This window comes from Cnephaeus nilssonii (genome assembly GCF_951640355.1).
Source record: "Cnephaeus nilssonii genome assembly, chromosome: 14".
NCBI lineage: Eukaryota > Metazoa > Chordata > Mammalia > Chiroptera > Vespertilionidae > Cnephaeus > Cnephaeus nilssonii.
This window is the reverse complement of record NC_137085.1, coordinates 19,683,181-19,706,196: the sequence shown is the minus strand read 5'-3', so window position 1 is coordinate 19,706,196 and position 23,016 is coordinate 19,683,181. Positions and strand designations below refer to the sequence as shown.

The following is a 23,016-nucleotide window of genomic DNA, read 5'->3' as shown; positions in this document are numbered from 1 at the left end:
ATATTTCTCAAATATTTCTGGCCACTGCTTTCCCCACCATTTTCCGCTAAACATCTGGAGGACTAGGTGTTCACCATAAGGCAAATGCAAGCTAAGAGTTGTAAAGAATTTAAAAAAAAATCACAGGTCATAGGTCATAGAGCTAGAAGGTATAAACTATCAAAAATACCAGTTTCTAAAGCAGAAGTAACAATGGAGCCAGAATGAATAAGTAAAAGGGCTAAAATAAAAAATTCTCACACTTATAAAAAGAGTTCAGCTTGGAAATTGAGAGGGCTTACTGAAGAGCCTACATACAGATCTAATAACCAGAAAATGCCAGAAAAAGAAAAGTGATAATCTTACACATTTTTATATTTCCAAGGAAAAGAATAATTCAAATGAGAATATTTACACATTTAACAGGATATAATTTAGTTTTTTAGAAATGCTTTTTACCCCCTTAGAAACAATAATAATTAATAAAGAAGTAATATGTACAAGTCTCCTGGAAGGGAAAGGGGAAAACATACTAATCAATCTCTTACTTTGGCGAGAGGACCAGACCCTCTCCTCACCTCTTCTCACAGGCAGACCTTAACCTTTCCTCTGCTCTAAGAAGTCAGACTTGGTATAGCCTCGCCTCTGGTCCGATCAGTCCTTAGACCCTGAAACACCTAAACTGCCTTCATTTCTAATCTGCAAATGCTTATGCATTTGGCCTCTTCTTTTACCTCATTTCTGAAAACTGCTATTAGGGTTTCCAACAACCTACTGTTTATTCCGAATAGCCTCACCTCAAAAATCATCTTTAGCTTTATATAGGGCATATGGCCATCCAGTTACATTCCACTAAGCGTGGCCACATAATGTTAGTGTTGGTGAATGAGATGGAGAAGTAATAGTGTGACTTGTAGGTCATTTCCAACTTAAAGGTAAGTGTGCGCCCCAAGGAATGGAATGAAGATGAGATTAACCCAGCTACAGCTCTCTGCCCAAGAGATGGCAGAGCCATACAACGGGACGACTAGTCAGATGAGAGATAAACCATTTTATTACACCATTGCGTCTTAGGACTCCTGTCATAGCAGTTTAACCTTTACTCTACTTAGGAAAGCATTCCAAATTAATTTTTATTGAGCATGGGACTGCATTAAAGTATGCTGCCCTAAATTTCTTTGCAAAATTGCCAAATAAAACAAACAAACAAAAAAAGAATAGAAAAACCTCTGGAGAAGTTCTCATTTTGGGGAACATGTGTGTTTACCTGCCAGAGCTCTGCCGAGGCCAGCCAGCTGCTCTTTGCTCAGCTGAAGCTGGGCCGCCACACAGAGAGCCTGCTGCCAGCTGCCAGCAGCCACAAAGGCATCAAGAGCTTTTTGGTGGGCACCACAGCGGGCAAACACCAGCCCCCCTGGCTCATAGAGGTGCTCCTGCGTCAGGTGTTCCCCGTAAGCAATGCTGATATCCTGTGACAAGAGATGTAGGGTTGGTGAGGAAAGGTGACAATCAATGTTTAAGTCTCCATTGTAGGCTGCCTTAGTTGCTATACTTGAAACTCTTGAATTTAGGAAAGTCCTACAGTTGATCAGTGAATCCAATCATTCTTCCATTCAAAACCTTATTGATGATGTGCCATTTATTCACTTAACAAACAATTACTGGGTACTATTCAGGACAGTGACAAAGATGCTGCAGTGCAAAAATAAAACCAAACCAGCAAAAAACCAAACAGTAACAAGAACCACCACCAAGTTCCTGCTCTAGAAATAAGAGAAAGGATCTGCAGTGGTAAAGGCCCGGGGAGCAGTGAGAATAAACCACATGAAGAGTGAGAGAGAGTGTTCCAGGCCGAGAGCAGGAAGGCATCGTGGCCACCGGGCAGGAACATTATGGAATAAAGGAGGAATACGCAAGAAGGCTGGTGTGACAAGCAAAGAGCATGGGCTTCCTGGCAGAGGAGACCTGAGCGTTTTGAAGGACCAGTGGGGCTAAAGGAAGGGGAAGGCAGAGGGCCGGCAGAGGCAGTGGGTGCTAAAGAGGCAGTCAGGAGCCAGATCATAGAAAGATGTGAGCAATTTTGCAGATGAACTGGAAATGATGGCAATGGATGATGGCACAGTGAGCAGTGGTTAACAGCACAGGATCCGTAGCCTAGGTCAGCCGCTTCACAGCCCCAGGTCCTTAGGCAAGCTGTTTTCTCATCTATAAACTGTGCACACCACTATCACGTTTTTATGGGAATTATATGTTTAGCTCACCAATGAGAAAGATCTGTACTTTGCAGGATGATCCGTTATGGGGCAGAGAGGCAGGGGCCCAAGTGGAGGCTGTGTGGGTATTCCCCACGAGGAATCTGGGACAATACCTAGGTTTCTGGCCTGTGTAAGTTCTTCAGAGTAGGAACAGGGCAGAACCACTGTCTCAGGTAAGAAGTTCAAGGTGAGGCTAATTTGTCTGAAGATGAACCTTGAAACCAAGGACAGTGTTATGGACTCAGGACCCTCACCCTTTCCAACTAAGGCACAAAGCAAAACCAGGAGTGCGTTTCATACACCACGCACCTTGTGCTGCTGCGAGTCTGGTGGATATAACTTCAGAGCCTCATTATACAGGTTCTTATCCTTTATTAAGTTTAAGCATTCTGGGAAGTGCTCGGGTCCTGCAGGAATAAGATTCATATACACACACAAGCTTAAGACTTGGAAGCAGAAAGGATTTTATTTTCACTAACAGTCTCTAAAAAAATCAACAGAGACGATTCCAAGACCTGCACAATCAGAAAATCTGGAGAATGAATCCAGGAATCTGAATTTTAATGAACACCACTGCAGATTCTGAGGTATTAGAAGAACTGCCTGGGATCAGAGTTCTACTTTACAGAACTTTTTCACACTACCCCTGATCAATGACCATCCAGCCCAATTGGTTCAACCTCCTTAAGAATCCCCTGGGATGTGTATTAAACATACACACGCCAAGTACTGCCCAGCCCTAGTGACTCTTCCCTGTCCCCCTCCCAGCCCTCAGGAAGGAATCGCAACTGCTGAAGCCAGAGGCTGCAGCCCAGGCCAGGGCCGGGGGTGGAGAGGGGGTGGGATCAAAGCACCCGCCACTGCGCTTGGCCCACCCCATCACTGATGAGTGAGACCGGCTTCCAGGGCACCGCAGTGGGCACCTCGCTCCAGACAAGCCAAGCTTCCTTCAGGTGTCTGCAAACACCATGAGAACAGTGAGTTATCTACTAATTTTGATTCTGAGACACTGAAGTGAATTTAGGAGGCAATCATTCTTAACCCAAAAAGGATCTGCTCTATTTCCCTAGCTGCAGAGCCCCTCAGCTCTTTAAAAGACACTTGCTTTATCCTCAGTTCTCAGAACATATAAAATCAGGTGTATTTATGTAATTGTTGAAGATTTCAGGAGTGGAAATTGAAAGCAGTGTGTGTTTAAACTAACATTTTAATTTATAGTTGCCTAGTGCCAAAGAAAATCCGAAGTGGAAATAAGCATAGTAATCCTCATACTCACCACATTTGCTGAGGTGGCCAATGGCTTTTTCATACCGTTTCAGGTATTTGTCTATGGTGAACCGCTGATAATTAGTTTCCATTTTCTTAAGTGTATTAAGAAATGGGAGATATTCTTTTGGATCCTAAAAAAAAATTATAAATAGAACTTTATTGCTTGTGATAATATTTACTTATAAAAATAAACATATAATAATTATAGCAGTAAATCCAAAGCTACATAATTTTAAGAATAGGTACCATATTAATATATTAATTACTTTTTATATAATACTTAGTGTTCCGGTGCACAGATTCGTGCACATTGAAAGGAAATTAATTAGAAGAAATATTTTAATATCACTATTCTCCCTTTCTCTATAATAGAAGTGTCAACCAAATTAATGACAATGACAGATCAAAACACATGCGTGTGATTGGCGCCAGTGAGAGCTTTATATGTATTGTGTGTGCGCGATGTGCGCGAGTCAACTGAGCCTTTCACACACACACACAGAATAAACTTGCTTAATTAGACCGGCTTTCTGATTTAGCTAAATTTTTTCCAACCCAGTGACGCACCCAACTTCTCTTTCAGGTAATTGTCAGCAACACAGCAGTAAACATCAACACAAAGCAGATTATTATTATAGATCACGCAGTGATCTATAGGAGGCTAGTTACTAGGGAAAGGAAGCCAGGCATTGCTACATGATGTCATTACCCAGTGCCCACAGTGACCTTTTCTGGGCTGGGCTGGGCTGTGGGCCACATTTTGCACCATGGGGTCTTGGCAGCATTGGCTGTGATTTGGTGGGGTGTCACTCCAGGGTGGTGGCAGGGCTTATGTCCCACTTGGGGGGAACTGAGTGTTGGTTTGTCGGCACCAGGTCCGTGGTGCCATTTATTTTTAAATGGCCAGTGTGCATCATGGCAGCTCCTGCGCTTAGCGTCTGCCCCCTGGTGGTCAGTATGTGCCATAGCTACCAGTCAGATGGACACTTAGCCTTATACATATATACTAGAGGCCTGGTGCACGGATTTGTGCACGGGTGGGGTCCCTCAACCTGGCCTGTGCCTTCTTGCAATCCGGATCCAGTCCAACATCTCCCTGAGGGATGTAGCAGTGCCGAAGTGGCAGGTGGCCAGGGAGGAGCCCCAGCCTGGCCGGGCGCAGCTCCACTGCTGCTCATCCCGGCCCTACCTGCCGCCACCACTCGATAGCACTGCCACGGAGGCAGGAGAGGCTCCCGCCACCACAGCTACGCTCGCCAGCTGTGAGCCCAGCTTCTGGCTGAGCAGTGCTCCCCCTGTGGGGGTGCACTGATCACCAGGGGGCAGCTCCTGAGTTGAGCATTTGCCTCCTGGTGGTCGGTACGCATCATAGCAACCAGTCGTTTGGTCATAACAGTCACTTAGGCTTTTATATATATAGATAGGTAGAAAAAACTAAACTATATAATACAACTACTTTTGTTTTGCTAATCCTAAGGATACTTTTCCATTGATTTTTAGAGAGTGTGTAAGGGACAGGGAGAGACACAGAGAGAGAAATATTGATGTGAGAGATATACATTGATTGGTTGCCTCTTTTATGCACTCAGACCTGGTCGGGGGATTGAGCATGCAACCAAGGTACATGCCCATGACTGGAATCGAACCCCTTTAGTCCAAGGGCCAACACTCTATCCACTAAGCCAAACGAGCTAGGACCATAATACTTTTGATGAAAATGCTTAACATATGGGTGTTATTAGCTTTCATTAGGAATAATAACTACTTCTTACCTAAGTCTCACAATAGACACTTATTTCATAGGCTAATAAGGAAAACAAGGTTCCAATCTGTAAGATATTCAACAAATGCATCCAAGTTTCTCCTAAAAGTGCAAGGCACTGTGTTTAGAGCTGTTTCCATGACACGTCAAGCCCTCCACTTGCAAAGGCAAAGTTATACTGAGTTGGACACAAAACTCTGAGGCCCTGTCAACCAAGTTTTTGTTGGCACTGATCCTCTCCAGCTCGGTGCCATGCCCTGTAAAAAAACTATTTTCTTCCTGAAGAAGAGATGCTTCCTGTTTTTAATTCAGTTTCCCTGGCAGAGACACGTAAGAACAATACAGGAAAAATATTGAGAGTAAATAATTAATGTTCATGCATGTGATGTAGGAGATGACTACAGGCCAAAACATTCCATCATGTACAAGGGATGCAACATAACCCTGAAGCTCAGGAAAGGTAGTCTAGAAGAGGACAGACTGGATGCAGGGGTAGACACGGTGCAGTGGAATACACAGGAGCCATCTCCTCCAGTCCCTGGGTGGTGGGCAGGGAGGCAAAAATGGCTTACTGGAATCCCTGGCTGAGGTGGCTCAGTTGTTTGGAGTGTCATCCCGATTGTGGGTTCGATCCCATCAGGGCACCAAAAAAGAAAAAGAACCGCTTACTGGGCAGATGCCACCTTGACATCCTTTGACCAAGATGAGTGAGAATTAGCCAGGTGAATGGGGAGGGTGAGAGGGGAGGCAGAAGTCATGTTATCCACAAAGGTGTGTGGTGGCTAAGGCAACCAAAGCACTGCCTTTCCTCCACGGGCAGAGAAAAGGGGACAACGTGAAGAGATGAGGACAGAGATACCCAGGGAACAGATCACAGAGGATGTTTAAGTAATATTACAGCCTTTGATTTCATGCTGGGGCCATGGGGACTATAAAGTATTTAAACAGAGGAATAAAGGATCAAGTTTTCCTTTTTGGAAAGGTCACTCTGACAAGAGCAAAGAAAGGAATGGTAGGGGATGAAACTAAGGCTGTACAATAGATAAAAAAAGGTGCAAGCCAGGGGTGCTCAAACATTTTGACTGTAGCATGCTAAGGGGGACAGAGGCCCTGAACCTTTCTATTCTCTGTGTTCCTACTTTCCACTAGTAAATGAGCTACAAAATAGAGACCTGAATTGAAATACGATTCACTTGTTCTATTTCCTTGATAAGAGGAGAATTTGTTCACACATATGCCTATAATATTAAAAATAACCACATAATTTTATTTCACTTGCTCAACCTAGCAATCAAAACACTTTGATAAGCAAAGAACTATGATAGAGAATGGCGCTTAGAAGTGTGGGCCTGGAGACTCAGATCTGCCTCCAGGCCTGTGCTCCCAGGAAAACATCGGGCAGAACACTGCACCATTAGGAGAGGGATTCATGCTGCCATGATTACATAAACGAGAACCAAAAAGATGGCAAAGTAGCAACTCCACGTACCTTCTGTGACTTCTCAGCTACCATGAGGACCAAATCAAAGTCATAGGTCCCAAGAGAATGATCATATAATTCATTCACATCCACCAGCAGCAGCAAATACTTTAGGGCCTCTTCAGCACTCACACCATCAGGAACAGGGGTAGTGCTTCCTGTCAGAAAACAAAACAGAACAAACCATCTGGGCAAAAACCCACACACCTGGCATCATAACCAAACGACAAAGAAACACATTTTCCAATAGACAGATATTTCTGACTCTTTTGTACATGCAGCACTGAAAAGAATGACACAGATCTTAAAATGGCCAGTCAAAGTCCACACGTTAAATCTGTGCTGTGACACTGGTCTGCTCAGTGCGCTCTCCCGAGCTGGGAAGGCTGAGACAATCAGGCCCCGAAAACACTCTTTCTGTGAACGGGTCTCTACCTTGAAGCTCGTGTACCTTCTGCAGCACAACTTCCAGTTCTGGGGTTGTTTTCTTCACATGAGAGGTGAGGATGGACAGGCAGTACCTGAGGTCAGACACGAAGAGCAACACAGGATGAGAAGGATGAACAGAGTAAGGACAGCTAGTGCTTGTGTCATTCACAAGACGCCCCTAACGCAGCACACGTACTTGTCAGGGTCTATGCTCTCCATGGCAGCTCGCATGGCATCGCAGATAAGGTCTACTTTACTCCCCTCGAGACCCCTGGACTGTGGGACAGTGTCGGGAACTGGTGGAGGGTACATGGTAGTTGTGACATCTTCTTCCCTAAGAACAAGTGTGTATTAAAAGGTCACTAACTGAACCTGTGCCCCCCCCACCCACCAAACCATTCACATAAATCCAGGTGTGCTGATGAGACAATAAATAAAAATAGATAGCTATTAAAAAAAAAAAAGCTACTGGAAAAGTTTAATTATAAAAATACTCATATAAGATAAAAAATGGAGAAATTTATTGAGAAATGAAAACATGTCTACAAAAGACCTGTACAATGATATTCATAGGTGTTTTATCCAGACAGCCCAAACAAGGCACAGACCAGGTTTCCATCAACTGGGGGATGAATGAACAAACTAGTATATTTATACAGTGGCATCCTATTGAGTGATAAATAAGATGGATTTTGAATACATGTAAAATGGATGAATCTCAAGATAATATACACTATGGGAAAGGAGCTTTATTTACATAGAAAAGTAAATATTCTGAATCCATTTATAAAGTTCCTGAACATGTAAAACTGATCCAGGGTGTAAAACTCCAAACAGTGGCTGCCTAAGGGTCAGGGACTGACTGAGAAGGAACTGGAGGGAACTTGGTCGAGGTTCAGGTTACATGGAAGTATACATATGTCAAAACTCATTGAAGGGTACATTGATTGTTGCATTTCACTATAAATACAACGGGACCCCCGTATGCAAACGATGCACTCTAGATAGTGCTATGCAAAATGAAATACTGAGGTAAAGGTAGACTAATGTCTATAATTACCTTGAAATTAGTCTAAAAATAGATGATGCATGAACCGGTGGCAAATAGTGATAAAGCAAATGTAGAAAAATATGAATTCTAGAATCTAGGTGGAAGTACAGGATGCTCATATGACAATTCTCTCAACTTTTTTGTTTCAAATTTCTCATTAAAAAGTTGGAGAAATGGTCAATGCAGACATAAGAAGACACCATTTTCTTTTAAATTCATAAAAACAGTTTTATATGTCTACCTAAAAATAAAGTCAAATAATAATTCTGACCTACATACTTAAAGTCTTAGTTTTAAATAGACTGTTTTAAAAAGGAAAAATCCAGTACATATGGTTAAGAGTTATAGTGATAAAAAAATACTAGACATTAATTTTTCTCCTCTAGCTATCTATCTATTTGATTTCCTTAACTAGAAGAGAGAAAATCATGGCTATGATACTCATGAATTATTCAAAATACTTACTTCAATTCTGTGAAAAACAAATTAATATGATTTACAGAATCAATCTGTTTTATGAAGGACTCCACATTTTCAAGAAACACCTACCCCAAAAAAAAAAGGACAAAACATTTTAGTTCAGATCACATTATTTCAAGTCTAAAGTAAGCTAGGGTAAACAGCAGCATGAGCAAGTTACCTTAGGGTTATGATCATAAATCAGATTGAGATTAATTCTCAGTTTTCTCATGCATTCAAATGCTTCTTTAAACATAAGCCTGTGAAGAGAATGGACAGAGAAGGCATTTCACAAAAATTAAGCTCCCTGGACCCAGCATGTTTTCATTATGATACAAACCAGTTCTAATGAGATTACAGCCCAAGTGCCAAACAACTGCTAATGGATTTTCACTCTGAAATCACAGAATAAGAAAATCGGCTACCAAATTCATTTACCTTCTGAAAAGGAATGATTTAATCATCATGGCAGGGTGAGGACTACATCCTCACAGACACACTCATCATGGAACTTGGGTCTTTCTTAACAAAATAATGCAAAGCTTCTCCTGTACCGAGTCAGACAATGGATCATTTCCCTCCTAACAGTGGCTCAGGCACTTTGGGTCATGGGCCCCCTGCGAACCTGAAAGCCTTGGGCCTCCTGCCTAGAAAGACATGCAGTCACAGTTGGTGCAGTGTCCCAGGTTTACAGGCCATCTGAAGCCACACGGGTCCCCTTAGGCTAGGAAGCCCTGACTTACACGATGAGCTTCATGATCCCTTCTGCTGGAAATGTCACTACACCATATGGCATTAAAATCAGTGTGGACCATGTCACCACAATCAATTTAATTAATAAATATTAAAAAGAAAAATCAAAGTGTAAAAAAAAAAAAAAGCCTCTGAGAATCTGATTGATGACATCTGTAATGAAGGTTTTCCAGACTTTTAGGTTTTAAACCTTGAAAGGATACTTATGATCTTCACACATAAGTCATAACAAGCTAACTAGTCCTGTGCGCGGTACTTACTTGTCCAACCACTTCCGAATCTGAGCTAAAACCAGGGCTCGATGATGAACAACTTCTAAGTTTCCCCTTGGCATCTTAAAATATATAAATCAAAATAATAATGTTTTAAATTAAATAGAAAACATTTAAATACCCAGGCTACACAACTTTACCTAACTTCACAGTGAACTACCACGCGAGGTAAAATGAGCCCACTTTTAGCAGAATCTAGTTGTGCTCAATATTTATACTGACTTTCCAGAAAAGCTTCCCTATTAGCCTTACTAGGCAGAGCCTGTAAGAACACTCCTTTGTAAAGCTAACAGAACCTGGCAAGGAAAGACTTAGAGTAAATTACTGAAAATGAAAAGAGAGCCTAAAATACAATCTGCAAAAACTGTTTGGTATTGACTGTCCAATGGCAATCAGAAACACAGCCTGGAAAATCAGCTTACCTGTAATATCAGCTTTGTGTCCTGGGGCACAACAGTGACAATGCGTGAACCCCTCTCCACCATCCGCAGTGTTTCCCCGTTAGACGCGTGACTGCTGCTCAGACCTGCCTGCAATGCTAGAGACAACATGGGCCTTAAGAATCACTGTCATGACCAGGCACTCTCCATTACCTGCAGCTGAAACTGCATGTTATCTGAAATACAAGAGAGCAGTTACTAACCAGGCTCCTTTGCTCTCCCACTCAACCTCAAGACCATCAGCCTTTCTGATAAACAGTCTCATCCCTCGAACCTGCCCTCTCTCAGAGCCTTCATGCATATTCTCACACACAACTCATCAACTGACTTGGAAGACACAGGGAGAACGGGCAGCTTCTCTCTTTCTTAGCACTATGATCAGACCAGGGAATGATTCCATTTCCAAGTTAGAAACAAGGAAAATAAATGGGGATTTTCAGAATAAGGAAAACACACACACAAAGGGGGGGTGGGGTTGAAGGTGAGGGGATGGATGGGCAAGGAATAGAAGAAGTAACAGAGCCAACTTCCTACAAACCCCAGACCAGTGGTCGGCAAACTGTGGCTCGCGAGCCACATACGGCTCTTTGGCCCCTTGAGTGTGGCTCTTCCACAAAATACCACGTGCAAGCGCGCACATACAGTGCGATTGAAACTTCGTGGCCCATGCGCAGAAGTCGGTTTTCGGCTCTCAAAAGAAATTTCAATCATTGTACTGTTGATATTTGGCTCTGCTGACTAATGAGTTTGTCGACCACTGCCCCAGACGAAGTCCTTCAGAGGGTACAGCGGAGGGTGGCCACAGTGAGAAAAGATTACAAAGAAGTCACAGCATATTGCTCGTTTGGTATTTACTGGTAACTCAAAGTAAAATATTAATTACATAATGAAATTTCCTGAACAATTTTAACTTTAGAATATTCTGCTTAAGGAAGGACTTCCTTTTTTGGAAGTCTTTGCTAACTGGTGCAGGATGACTGAACTGCGATGCTGTGCTGAGGTTAGGGACGAAGGAACTAAACTCTAATGGTATTCTGTCCAGGACTCCACAGTCAAAAGCCAAAGTAGGTGAAGAACTTGAAAGTCATCAAGACCTCAAAGGACAAAAGATAGCAGAAGAGGGACCATTTTCTATTTTACACACTGAGAACTTACTTTTTAATGAAGCATCACTCAGACAAAAACACTGGCAGGTGTGAGAATGAGTCGTTAACAACAAAAACTCATCATATACTGCAAATGATGTGATATTGGAAGCAACCTACAAGGCAAGGGAGACAAGGGGAAATTTAGCTTTATTACTTGGAGGCAACACTGAAGAAGATCCGTCACCAAACCAAGCCTTTATACCTCATTGTCATTGATGAAAAAGCGACACCTGTTAGTCAGACCAAGGACATATTCCTGCAAAGAAATAAAACTGAAATTATAAACAATTCTAACCAAACTAGTTAAACCTAACCTTTCAATCACACAGTTCTACTGACCTGTGATTTCACATCTAAGTCTCTGTAATCAGGGCTGAATATAGATATGTTAGATGTGGTTGGTCCAGACGCCATCCAACCCATCTGCAGGCCGTCATTTCTATCTCCTACCTGCATCTCAAATATGCCACCTTTCTGCCCTCTCTGCCTCCACCCCAACAGTCACTTCCGCTCTGGTTCCTTTCCAACCTACTCCCCACCTGGCAGCCAGAAAACATTTCAAACCATGAAGCAAATAACATTATTCTGCTGATTTAAAATTACTAATAATCTTCCTACCTCTGTTAAATAAATAAAAAATCCACACTCCTTCCTATGGCCTTTCACTGAGTCCCAGCCACACTGCTTCCATTCAGTTCCTCGAATAAGCTGAGCTCTTTCCAAGCTCAAGATGTGTACAGTTCCTTGTCCCTGGAACACTCTCCCTTCCTCGGGGAGCCTTCCCTTCCTTCACAGCTCAGTACACACACCCCACCATAGAGCTTCCCACCAAAGTAGGTCCCCCATCCTCATAGCGACCATCTTCCACTTAGTCCCCAGCACCTCACCATTCTCTGTCATTACACCCTGCTTGTTTCCTTCATTCTCCCATTGGAGGGGCTAATCATATAATCTGTTGATAGATTATAAAGTCCACAAGAACAAGGGATTGAACAGCTGTTTTGCTTTATAACAAATGTATCCTACCACCCACCACAATTATAGGCATTTTAATATTTGATGAATGACAGCCTACTGAATACTACTTTCAAGATTACATTTCTGTTGTTCCCAAAAGGTATTTAATAAAACTAACTGACTGTTCTGTACAACTGGGGATGAAAGTTTGCTAACTGCATTCTATTTTTAAATTTATAGCTCCGAGGAAGGGATTAACTAAAGCCTGCTTACCGGGCAACCTCTTAATTCCTTCTTACAGAGGAAGCTGGGGCTCAGGGAACCGTACCTTCTCAGTGTTGCCTTACAATTTAGTGGAGACCCAGGCTCACATCCAAAGCCCATACTCTTTGTACCTAATGCTATCAGATCTTGGGTCCCTACTTTTAAGTGGTAAATTTTTCTGCCCTGTGATCACTTACCTTCCCTCCAATCATGGCCAATTCAGTCTGTGTGCATTCATAAGGAATTTGAACAGGAAATCCACCCGGGTTCTTCCAGGGTTCAACAACTGGAGAAGGTGATTCTGCAGGATTAGCAGATGAGGTTTACCAAGAGCTGATCTGCTCTTTGTAAAAAACTGTCCCATTAATACTTACTAAAACACTTAACATGCAATTTGGATTACTTTCCAAATGTATTCTGGAAACTCATTAGGGTATTCCAATTCATTACAAGAGAAAACAGGTAGTAAACACCTGCCGCCCTGGCCTGTGTGGCTCAGTTGGTTGGAGCATCATCCCATGCACTGAAAGGTTGCTGGTTCAATTCCCCATTAGGGCACATGCCCAGGTTGTAGGCTTGATCCCTGGTAGGGGGCGTTAAGGAAGAAACTGATCAATGTTTTGCTCTCACAATGATGTTTCTCTCTCTCCCTCTCCCTTCCTCTCTGTCTACAAGTCAGTAAAAAAATCTTTAAAAAAAAAGAAAACACCTGCCAATCCTTGCTATAGCTTAAGGTTTTCCAGAGTAGTTAAAAGACCTAACAGTCAATGTGGCACAGACAAGATACAAGTCATGTTTTTAACAATGAAACATCATATAAGTCATAAATATGTTTTCCTAACTGTGATACTCACCCCAAAGGTACTTAAGTATCTGACCCCCAGCTAGCTGCAATGCTACTGTCTTGGTCTTGGAATTGCAACACAGGCTGATTATGACCCCATCCACTGTCACAGATGAACTGACAAAAGTAATCAAAGGGAGAAAGGGGATGTGAACAGATCTAGTTTTTCTCAAAAGTAGTGACATTTCACAGATTTTGCAAAACAGAAAAAGAAACAAGCAATTTCCTTTCAGTGCTACTCTGCTTGTTTCAATACAATATACACATCACACACACACACACACTAAACTTCTGCAATCACAAGCCCAGATAAAGCGATTACCTGTCACATCACACTATTTTCCACAATACAAATAAACTGGAGTCTACATTGTGAAGTCCATCATTCCTATTCTGGCAGCAACTCATTATAACTTATTGCCACTTACCGCCTTCATTAGATATACCTGGTACCAATATTATTTCTGTATTCTTAAAATATAAACTACATTAATGAAGCAGTGAGTCTGTAGGAATATAGAACACTCCCTATCACTATCATATTCGTTCATGGAAATCTGTGGGTCTTCATTCATGGGGAGAGGAAAAATGTGCTGTTGCCATAGTATTTTTTCCTGAGTCAATGAACGGATACATCTTAAAGAGACTAGATATGTCTTAAAGGAAGTGAAAGAGAGAGTGATTTAAAATAAAATGATTCCAATGCTAACATTTATTCAAAGATTTTTTAACCAATTTATGAAATACCAAAATGTCCCAAGTTTTGTGAGGATAAATTATCTGTAAGTTAAGAGAACAGACTGAGGAGCTAGTCTTGCTGGGACTGGGATCTCAGGCAAGCTATTTACGTGCCCTGTGCCTCAGCTGTCTCAGCTGTAAAATGCTAACAGTACATATTCCAAAGAGGTACTGTGAGAAATCCGTGAGTTAATATTGGTAAAGCACTAAGAAGAGTACCTTTTACAAAGACAAACTGTAGTATGTAAACTATTAAGAGCTGCAAGCTAATCAAGGGACTTTATATTCCTCAAAAACATTGATATTGTATATGAACAGTCTTCTTTTGAGAAACAAAGGTCAAAGCAACAGAAATATATTTTAAATGACTTTCTCATTATCTTTTCAGTAAATGAAATGACTGCCTCTAGCTTTTTTTCTATAAATAATTTTAAATTTTATGTCTCAGCACTATGTTGTACACCAGAAATATAATATTGTTTGTCAAGTGTAATTAAAAATAAAAATTTCTTAAAAAATAATTTTAAATTTTGAAAAGTAGAAATTTCATAATTTAAACATATGAAAACTGCTCTGCTTTTCAAAAATCTTTAAGTGCTACATGTAGCTACAACATTTTCTGCATCGAGACATATTCACAAAAAGCTTTTAAAAATATAAAGAGTTATGAATCAAAGATTAGGAGTTCATGACTGCATCAGAATGTTTGATGTATACAATGAGGAAAGGTTCCTAATTTTGCAATAAGGGTTTTCAGAGTTTAAATCTAAGCAGATCTTCCATTACAAATGAAGCTAGCGAGTAATATCAGTGTAGGCCCATGGTGCCCAGGGTGACACTGGAAACCTGAGGATTTCCCAGAGCTGCCCGGACAATACTGTCTATCTACTGCACAACAGGGCTTGCCTTACAGAAAACAGCATTCATGAACTAGAAGGTGTTACATGACAAAGACGCAGTCAGGGATCAAAATGAAACTCAAGGCTAGGGGGCAGTGAAATTTAGCAAAGAAAAATAAAGGAATCCTATAAAATGCAATCTACCATGACAGAAAACAGATCTCTCACTGACTGGGGATGGTGGTGGACATAGAGGGGTATGTCACAAAGGGCAAAAGGAAACGTTTGTGGGGAAAGTATATGTTCTATTTCCTGATTGTATGGCTTCATGGATGCATACAGATATGAAAAGTTATCAAATTGTACATACAAATTTGTGTAATTTGTTGTGTGTTGATTATACCTCAATGAAACTATAAAGTTAAAAAATAAAAACAAAAAGATGATTAAAAAAAGAAGAAAAATAGAGGAGACTTTTCAGTAGTAAATGCGTCATGTGCCAAACAGAATGTAAAGAGTAAGAGGCCAGATATCAAAATGCAGCACATATAAATAGGTCTTATAACATAACTGATTTTAATAACTAACAAGGGTAATCAGAGTGACTGATTCTCATGGGCTAGCAATTGCCTTGCTGGAATGTAAGCATATAAAAATTTTAACACACTTCAAAATGTTTTGCCTCATCTGTTGGTATTTGTCCTCTTTTTCACCACTTCTTGACACATTTTCAGCCTGTATTTTGACATGACTCAAAACTAGACTTAACCTCTTGCCAAGTGTGTCTAACAAGGAAGCTACTGCCTCTTAACCTACCTCACTAGAAGCTAAAGAAAGTCCTATGCTCATAAAGACAAAACAGAAAAGCATAACTCTACCTATTACCACATGGAACACAGAAGAGCTGTGATACCTAATAGTGAGCTGTCCTTGCTGGTCATCTGTCTCAGAAGAGGCCACGGTGAGACGGTGAATGACAGACTGTGGACTGGACTGACTGTGGCGTACGGCCAGGAAGACGTCTTCTTGGATCCAGGTGAGAAAGCTGAGCTTCAGTGGATTTACTTCTTGATCTTCCCCATTCTCAAATTGAATTCTGTTTTAAATATTGAAGAATATCCAAGAATGAAACTTTAATGCCACTGAGATTTGCCTGAATGAAGGAAGAATGAACCACCCTGTATACAGTCAACACCTAGTTATTTGTAGGGGCAAAACCTGAAGTGATGTCAAATACTAAAAACCCCAAAAATACTGTTTGTCTGGTTCGAAAATGTGGTTTCTGATTACTTAATATTGTTTCTTATTCTCTGAGAGCTTTAGATTTATGAATCTGACCACACAAGAAAATTACCTGCCCCGGGTTGACCCTATACTAATAAACCCAGAGATTTTCCGCTGTCCCATTTACCAGCATTCAAACCAAACTGCAGCAGCTAGTTGGACTTCAATAGAATGGGTCCTTTCCCAAGCATCCCACACCAGAATGAATACATTAACTTGAGTCTCCCTGCCTCTAACATCTTCTGCAGTGTTTATGCAGCAGAGGACAGCACTTTTTGCTGCCTCATGCAGGAACTCATAACGATCACTTCTTGCCTTTGAGTTTGAGCAGCAAACCCTCAGTGTGCACTGAAGGAGCTGGGTCTCTAGCCCAATCTTCCTCCTCGACCAGCTCCTAGGACTCTCCACTGCATGCAGCCCCATGCAGGAGCATCCCCACCTGGTTCTTGCCGATATTCTGCCCACCACACCCAATGTTCCCAAGCCTTCTCTGCAATCCTAACCTAGTCCTAGTCCTTCTTCAAGGATTGATAAGGATTCGCGTCCTTCATGAAGTCTTCTCTAAATGAAACTATATTCTACATTGCCTTACACTTCCTTCCTCTAGTAGTTTCATATCTGTGAAATAAAATCATCCATATAAATGTTTTTTGAAAACTTTTAAGCATTATATAGGCAGCCCCCAAATCATACACAGGTTATATATATATATATATATATATATATATATATATATACACACACACACACACATATATTGCATACATTTAAGAAACATTCAGTTATTTGCTCTAGTTAGTTTATTATTACTATTAATTTAGGAATAAATGCTCCCAGGAGACAGAATAGAGCAGGAATTAAGAGCACAGACTCATCAAGAATAGACTCAAATCCTGGATTCTCGCAGGAATGGCATTATAATTTGTAAGTTGGCTTCTGGGTTATTTTATAATGCCTATAGTATACCTGAGGTATTCAATTATACCCAGTCATTTCTAGTATTATTTCCATGGGAAAATGTATTCTGATTTCCAAACTGAGAGCCTCAAAACACAGCACCCAGAGGTTTTGGAGTGTAGGAGGAGGCAAAGACAGAGGCTGCTGTAGGTCAGCCATATGTGAATAACCTAGACATCCTCATTTAGGTACGTGAATGCAATCTGCCCTGTCGTTCATCTCCATCTTTCCCACGCAATGTTTCTGTGGAGAACCAAGGACTGTTGAGAAGAATGGGTTTTAGGCTGGTTTATCACTTGGGCTCTCCTGCACCCATCATCCTACATGACATTCAGAATCCAGGTAAGTGGCTTCCCCAAGAGGGCTTAAAAGCTAGCACCAGGTGTGGTATCTACTTGTTCCACTCAGCAACAAGCACAGGACAACAACTGGGTAATTTAGGAGTAAATGCTGGCTCCTTCTGTTCCCAGACGTTCCCAAAACTAAGAACCACCTACTTGTATCTCTTTTCCAGATGAGGTGTCTCAAAGGAAACTTTAAATCCACTTCCACCCACAGCTCCCAGTTTCACCGTGGGATCCACACTTGAACTATCACCTAGAAAACAAAATTGCAAATTCAGTCATATCACACTATGAACACTTCTCCTCATACTAAGTTTATGGGGTTCTAGAAGTCAAACTACTTTACAAATAAAGCAATCTAGAAAAGTCACATCTCAATCTCTTTTTAAAAATCTCTGCCTACCTTTCAGGCTTAACCAAATCTTCTTTCCCCTTCATACTACCCCAGTCACAATCCTCGCTGTGCCTCAGCAAGACCAGGGGAGGGCTGCCCTCTCACCCCAGTGCTACTTCCTCCACTGCCCCACCACCACCTCTCACCAACCTGGCATCCTTCATCAAAAGATATTCTCTTTCCATTCTTGATCCAGTTTATTCACTGCACAGCAGCCAATACAACCCTTTAAAAAACTGAGTCAGAACACCACACTCTTCGGCTCTACACCCTCCGGAGGCTTCCTGTCTCACACAGAATAACACTGAGGTCTTACCAGAGCCTCCGAGGCCAACAAGAGCTGTTTTCTGACTCCACCCACCATCCTCCCCTTACCCCCTCTGCTGCAGCCTCCCTGAAATCCTGGCTATTTCCTACACAGAGACAAGCACCTTAGCCATTGCTCTCTACTCTGCCTAGAACGTTCTTACCCCAGGCATTCGCATGGCTCCCTCTCCAATTGCCACTGGGTCTCTGCTTAAATGTCACTTTCACATAGAGGCTTCCTGACGACCTAAAAGCAAAGCCACCTTTCCCTGCCTGCCCTTATCCTCATGCTCTCCCATATGCTGACCTTGCTTATTTTTCTCCACAGCATTTACCATCTCATAGACTTCAACTTTTATTTACTACTAGAAGCCCGGTGCACGAAATTCGTGCATGGCAGGGGGTTGTCCCTCAGCCCAGCCTGTACCCTCTCCAATCTGGGACTCCTGGAGGGATGTCCGACTGCCTGTTTAGGCCTGATCCCACCAGGATCGGGCCTAAACGGGCAGTCGAACATCCCTCTCACAATCCAGGACTGCTGGCTCCCAACTGCTTGCCTGCCTGCCTTCCTGATTGCCCCTAACCGCTTCTGCCTGCCAGCCTGATCACCCCCTAACCACTCCGCTGCCAGCCTGGTTGATGCTTAACTGCTCCCCTGCCAGCCTGTTTGCCCCCAACTTTCCTCCTCTGCCAGCCTGGTCACCCCTAACTACCCTCTCCTGCAGGGTTGATCACCTCCAACTGCCCTCCCTTGCAAGCCTGGTCCCTCCCAACTGCCCTCCCTTGCCGGCCGGGTGCCTCCCAACTGCCCTCTCCTGCTGGCCATCTTGTAGTGGCCATCTTGTGTCCACATGGGGGCAGGATCTTTGACCAAATGGGAGCAGACATATTGTGTGTTGGAGTGATGGTCAATCTGCATATTACACTTTTATTAGATAGGATCTTTCTCTCAAACTAGAAGATAAACTCCACAATCGTATGGACTAGAATAAAACGTGTCATATAAGAGACAATCAATAAACATGGAGGGGGAAAAGGAGCAATACTCGGGACACATCAAATGTCTCCTATGCAAATTCTGGCATCTAATATGTCTCCACTGGACTCAAATGTGCACTACTCACCTCCAAGTTGTTCATTTGTAACACAAGCTCTTTCCCTTCGGTTCAGTAGCCCTTATCAGTATTCTGATTTGTCCACTCTGAGACCTCAAACTGGAATATTCTGATTTTGACATCAACTGCCAATCTTTCCTTTAATCCCAATACAATGCATTATTCTTCAACGTTCACTGTCACCTGCACAACAGCTGATGTCCGCTGCTTCTACACAGCAATCCTGACTCTCCCACCCACCGTCCCTCCTGCTGTGCTCCCTGCGCAGGTGAGCTGTCCACACCAGGGCCATCATCTGAAATCGCTCCGTGTTTGAAAGGCTAATCTCTACATCCTACACTCTAATAACAACGCCCACAACCTTTTCCCAGACTCCTATACCCAAATACGCTACAACATGCTCCTAACTCTCAAAGGCTTCCAGCTCCCCACTTGGTATTTTTCTACAGACACTTCCCTGGCTCAAACTCTCACCATCTCCTGCCTAGTCACTCTGAACAGCCTCACTGGTATGTCTGTCTCCAGGTGCCCACACCATGGCCTGCCCGCACACAGACACCTGACACGTTGCCCGAGAGTGGAGGTCTAACCTGCCCTATCTGATCATGGAGTTGTAAGTGTCAGTATCATGAATGTAGGGTGCTACAGAGTTTCATTCTGGGGAGATAGAGGTGTTCTAAAATTGACTATGGTGATGGTTGCAAAACTGCAAATATACTAAAAACCCTAGAGTTGTACACCCTAAATGGATGAGTGGTATGAATAAAGTTATTTTTTTAAGTGAATGTAGGATAAAATATTCTGTACATAGTAAGACAATAAACAATTATACAATTTTAAATTAGTATCATCTAGTAAGCACCACAAAAGCTTACTCTACATCTGATTCTTTTAAGCTAACAAAACCAGCAGTAACAGTAGTCGAGTATAAAGACAATCACTTGTTTACTTTTGATATTACAGGTTGATAAAAAAATCTACTTCGAAAAGAAGTTAATTTTTGCTTTTTCTGATTTTCCTTAAAAATGAACACATTACTATTACTTTTTTTTAATGCTATTAAGAAATAAAAAGTTTAAGGAGAACTGTTATAGCATTTACAGAGTAAAACTAAAATCAGAGAAGCTGGAGACATATTCAAGTACAGTAAGTCCTTACCTAACACCGTCAATGGGTTCTGTGACTTTAAACAAAATGATATGTAACAAAATCTATTTTATCATGTGGTAACTGGAATAAACAAGAGTTCCTACAAAGCATCTCATCAACGTTCCAAGAAAATGACACTGAAGGAAAGGAGGGCCCACTGTTATTGTTAGTATAAACAGAAGCCTGCTGATTCAACAGAAAAGCTGATTAGCAGGGAATTCCAATCCAAATTAGTTAATTTTGATTATTCTATCCTAGCAGCTATCTAGATTGTTCTCTGAGAATGCATAAGTTATTTGAAAACAAGTCCACCAGCGCCATTTGCCTGTATAATTCATGACATGAACATAGAACTCACAACTGAAAACAAGTGTCAGGTTTTCCCAGCCCATCAGGAAAGCAACTAGGAACTGAGAGCAATGGGGCTGTGGAAAACAACTGGATTAGAAGCTACGACACCTTAGTTGGACTCCCTGTCCATGCTTGCTGAAGAAAATTGCAAACTCGCTGGCATTCTGTCCTTCATTATAAAAAAGAAAAAATCCAGCTCAACCAGTTTGGCTCAGTGATGGAGTGTCGTTGACCCATGAACCAAGAGGTCACTGGTTTGATTCCCGGTCAGGGCACATGCCCAGGTTGCAGGATCAATCCCCAGTAGGAGGCGTGCAGGAGGCAGCTGATGGATGTGTTTCTCTCTCATCAATGTTTCTATCTCTCTATCCTTCTCCCTTCCTCTCTAAAATCAATGAAAGCGTTTTTTTAAAAAGCACAACACAAAGAAGTCCATCTGTGACACAGCTCCTAGGAGTGCTGTGAGATCAAGTGAAAATTTGTGCAAAGGCAATGAAAACTGTAAAACACATTACAGGTGTAATAAGATACCGTCCTATTTCCAGGGTTGAATGTTATTCTTTAAATAACTGACTCTTCAAGTTCAACAAAGCAAAGGAATAGCTCTTATAAGCCATAGTAAGACTGAAACTCCCCCCAAAAGACCCCCCCAAGCCAATTAAATATCATGACGATAAAGATATTAATTATAAACTTCAAAATTTTTAGAAACACTAGAGCGAAGGCAACATCAAACCATAACTTGCTTTTTAGAGGGGAAACCTGACTCAGAACATCTTAACATTTCTGAGCATACCATATTTATAGACAGAAATCTGGTTGCTGGCATCGAGGATAGCGAGGTCGTTACTCCTTTCAGGGCATGAAGAGAACATGACTTGATTCACAGGCTCTGGGAGCAGCATTCGATGGGTGTACATGGGAGGTGGAACTACACTCTGCCGGAAGACTGTCACCAATACCCTGTCTGCATGTGACAGAGGAGAAGGAGGATCAGACACATGGATGTTCAATTGTGAATTAAGGCATCAGAACAGCACAGTACCACTAACAAATGACGGTGGTAGGAGATACACAGCAATTCTTTAAAATAATTTTTGGTGTTTTATCATGAATAAGCTTAAACACCGTGTAAGGGGGGAAGGAAATATCATGGACTCTGTCTGTATCAGGCTATTGTCACCTCCAGACCTGGAGAAGTCCATCTCTTGTCTTGGAGGTTTTAGGAGCCAGGAGCTAGGACAAGGTCAAGAGATCAGAGTTCTAGCTTTGGCTGCATTCCAGACTAATGCAAGGAAATCAATGCCTTTAAAATCCTTGAAGCACTTCCCTCTGCATGGATTTGGTAATAAGGCATATATGATTAAGTCCTCTACACAGATCATGAGATTATTAAATCAGTATTATGACAACTATATAGAACATGAATTAGTACAGCAACTCACATTACAATCTTAGAAGCAAGGGTCAATGAAAATCTGAGTCAGGGCAAAAGACAAGGCTAACACATACAAAACCGTAACACGACTGTGCCTCTTCTGCCCAGGGTCAGAATTTTCAATGTCTTCAAAGGCGGACCAGTAAATATGTGAAGACCATGGATGCAGCACAATGAGGAATTGGGGTGGGAGGTGGATGTGGGGAGGAGGGACTATGGTCCTCAGGAAAGTACATGCCCCAGCTATAGGAATTCTCATCCAAACAAAACAACAAATAAGTAAAGATAAACCAACCAACCAACCAAATAAATATTTGGTTTTAACCAAACCACCACCTCTGCAGGCATCGGCTCAGGGGCCCCTTCCAGGCTCACAGACACCTTTTCTAGCTGCTTACTTCCATCGATGACAGCCACGTTGGCCATGTCACTTGAATTATCCCCCGAGCTCCGGTCGGTCGTCCAGCACCAGTCATAGCAGAGGTAGTGCCAGCCCTGACAGAGAACATGCAGCCGGTACGGGGTCACCGGGTCCCACATCAGAGACACAATCTTGCTCTTCCCGCAGGCGCTGAAGATCAGACTTTGCTTGAGATACCAGTGATAGTTCCCCACAGTCCAGAGCTGAACTGCAAGGGAGAATGAAAGGAGGCCTCAGAGGCTGGAGGACGAGACCTCATACCATTTGCTAGAGGGGGATGGGACAATCTTTTCTTTTCTGAATGACCCTTCCTGCTCA

At 42.1% G+C, this 23,016-nt stretch overlaps 1 protein-coding gene across 1 annotated transcript in view; it reads right to left on the bottom strand.

Annotated features, from left to right (window-relative positions):
- The window catches only part of ELP1 (elongator acetyltransferase complex subunit 1), a 60,331-nt gene that overhangs the window by 13,724 nt on the left and 23,591 nt on the right, over positions 1–23,016 (bottom strand). Inside the window, exons 11-28 of the mRNA XM_079790073.1 lie at positions 22,676–22,906; positions 21,636–21,806; positions 17,678–17,777; positions 15,853–16,035; positions 13,373–13,479; positions 12,716–12,819; positions 11,500–11,553; positions 11,305–11,410; positions 10,132–10,247; positions 9,698–9,771; positions 8,866–8,944; positions 8,691–8,770; positions 7,371–7,508; positions 7,181–7,266; positions 6,755–6,903; positions 3,511–3,634; positions 2,544–2,641; positions 1,247–1,448 (exon numbers count right to left, since the gene is read on the bottom strand). Coding sequence (XP_079646199.1) covers positions 1,247–1,448; positions 2,544–2,641; positions 3,511–3,634; positions 6,755–6,903; positions 7,181–7,266; positions 7,371–7,508; positions 8,691–8,770; positions 8,866–8,944; positions 9,698–9,771; positions 10,132–10,247; positions 11,305–11,410; positions 11,500–11,553; positions 12,716–12,819; positions 13,373–13,479; positions 15,853–16,035; positions 17,678–17,777; positions 21,636–21,806; positions 22,676–22,906 — 2,202 coding nt within the window. The remainder of the gene's footprint in view (positions 1–1,246; positions 1,449–2,543; positions 2,642–3,510; positions 3,635–6,754; positions 6,904–7,180; positions 7,267–7,370; positions 7,509–8,690; positions 8,771–8,865; positions 8,945–9,697; positions 9,772–10,131; positions 10,248–11,304; positions 11,411–11,499; positions 11,554–12,715; positions 12,820–13,372; positions 13,480–15,852; positions 16,036–17,677; positions 17,778–21,635; positions 21,807–22,675; positions 22,907–23,016) is intronic.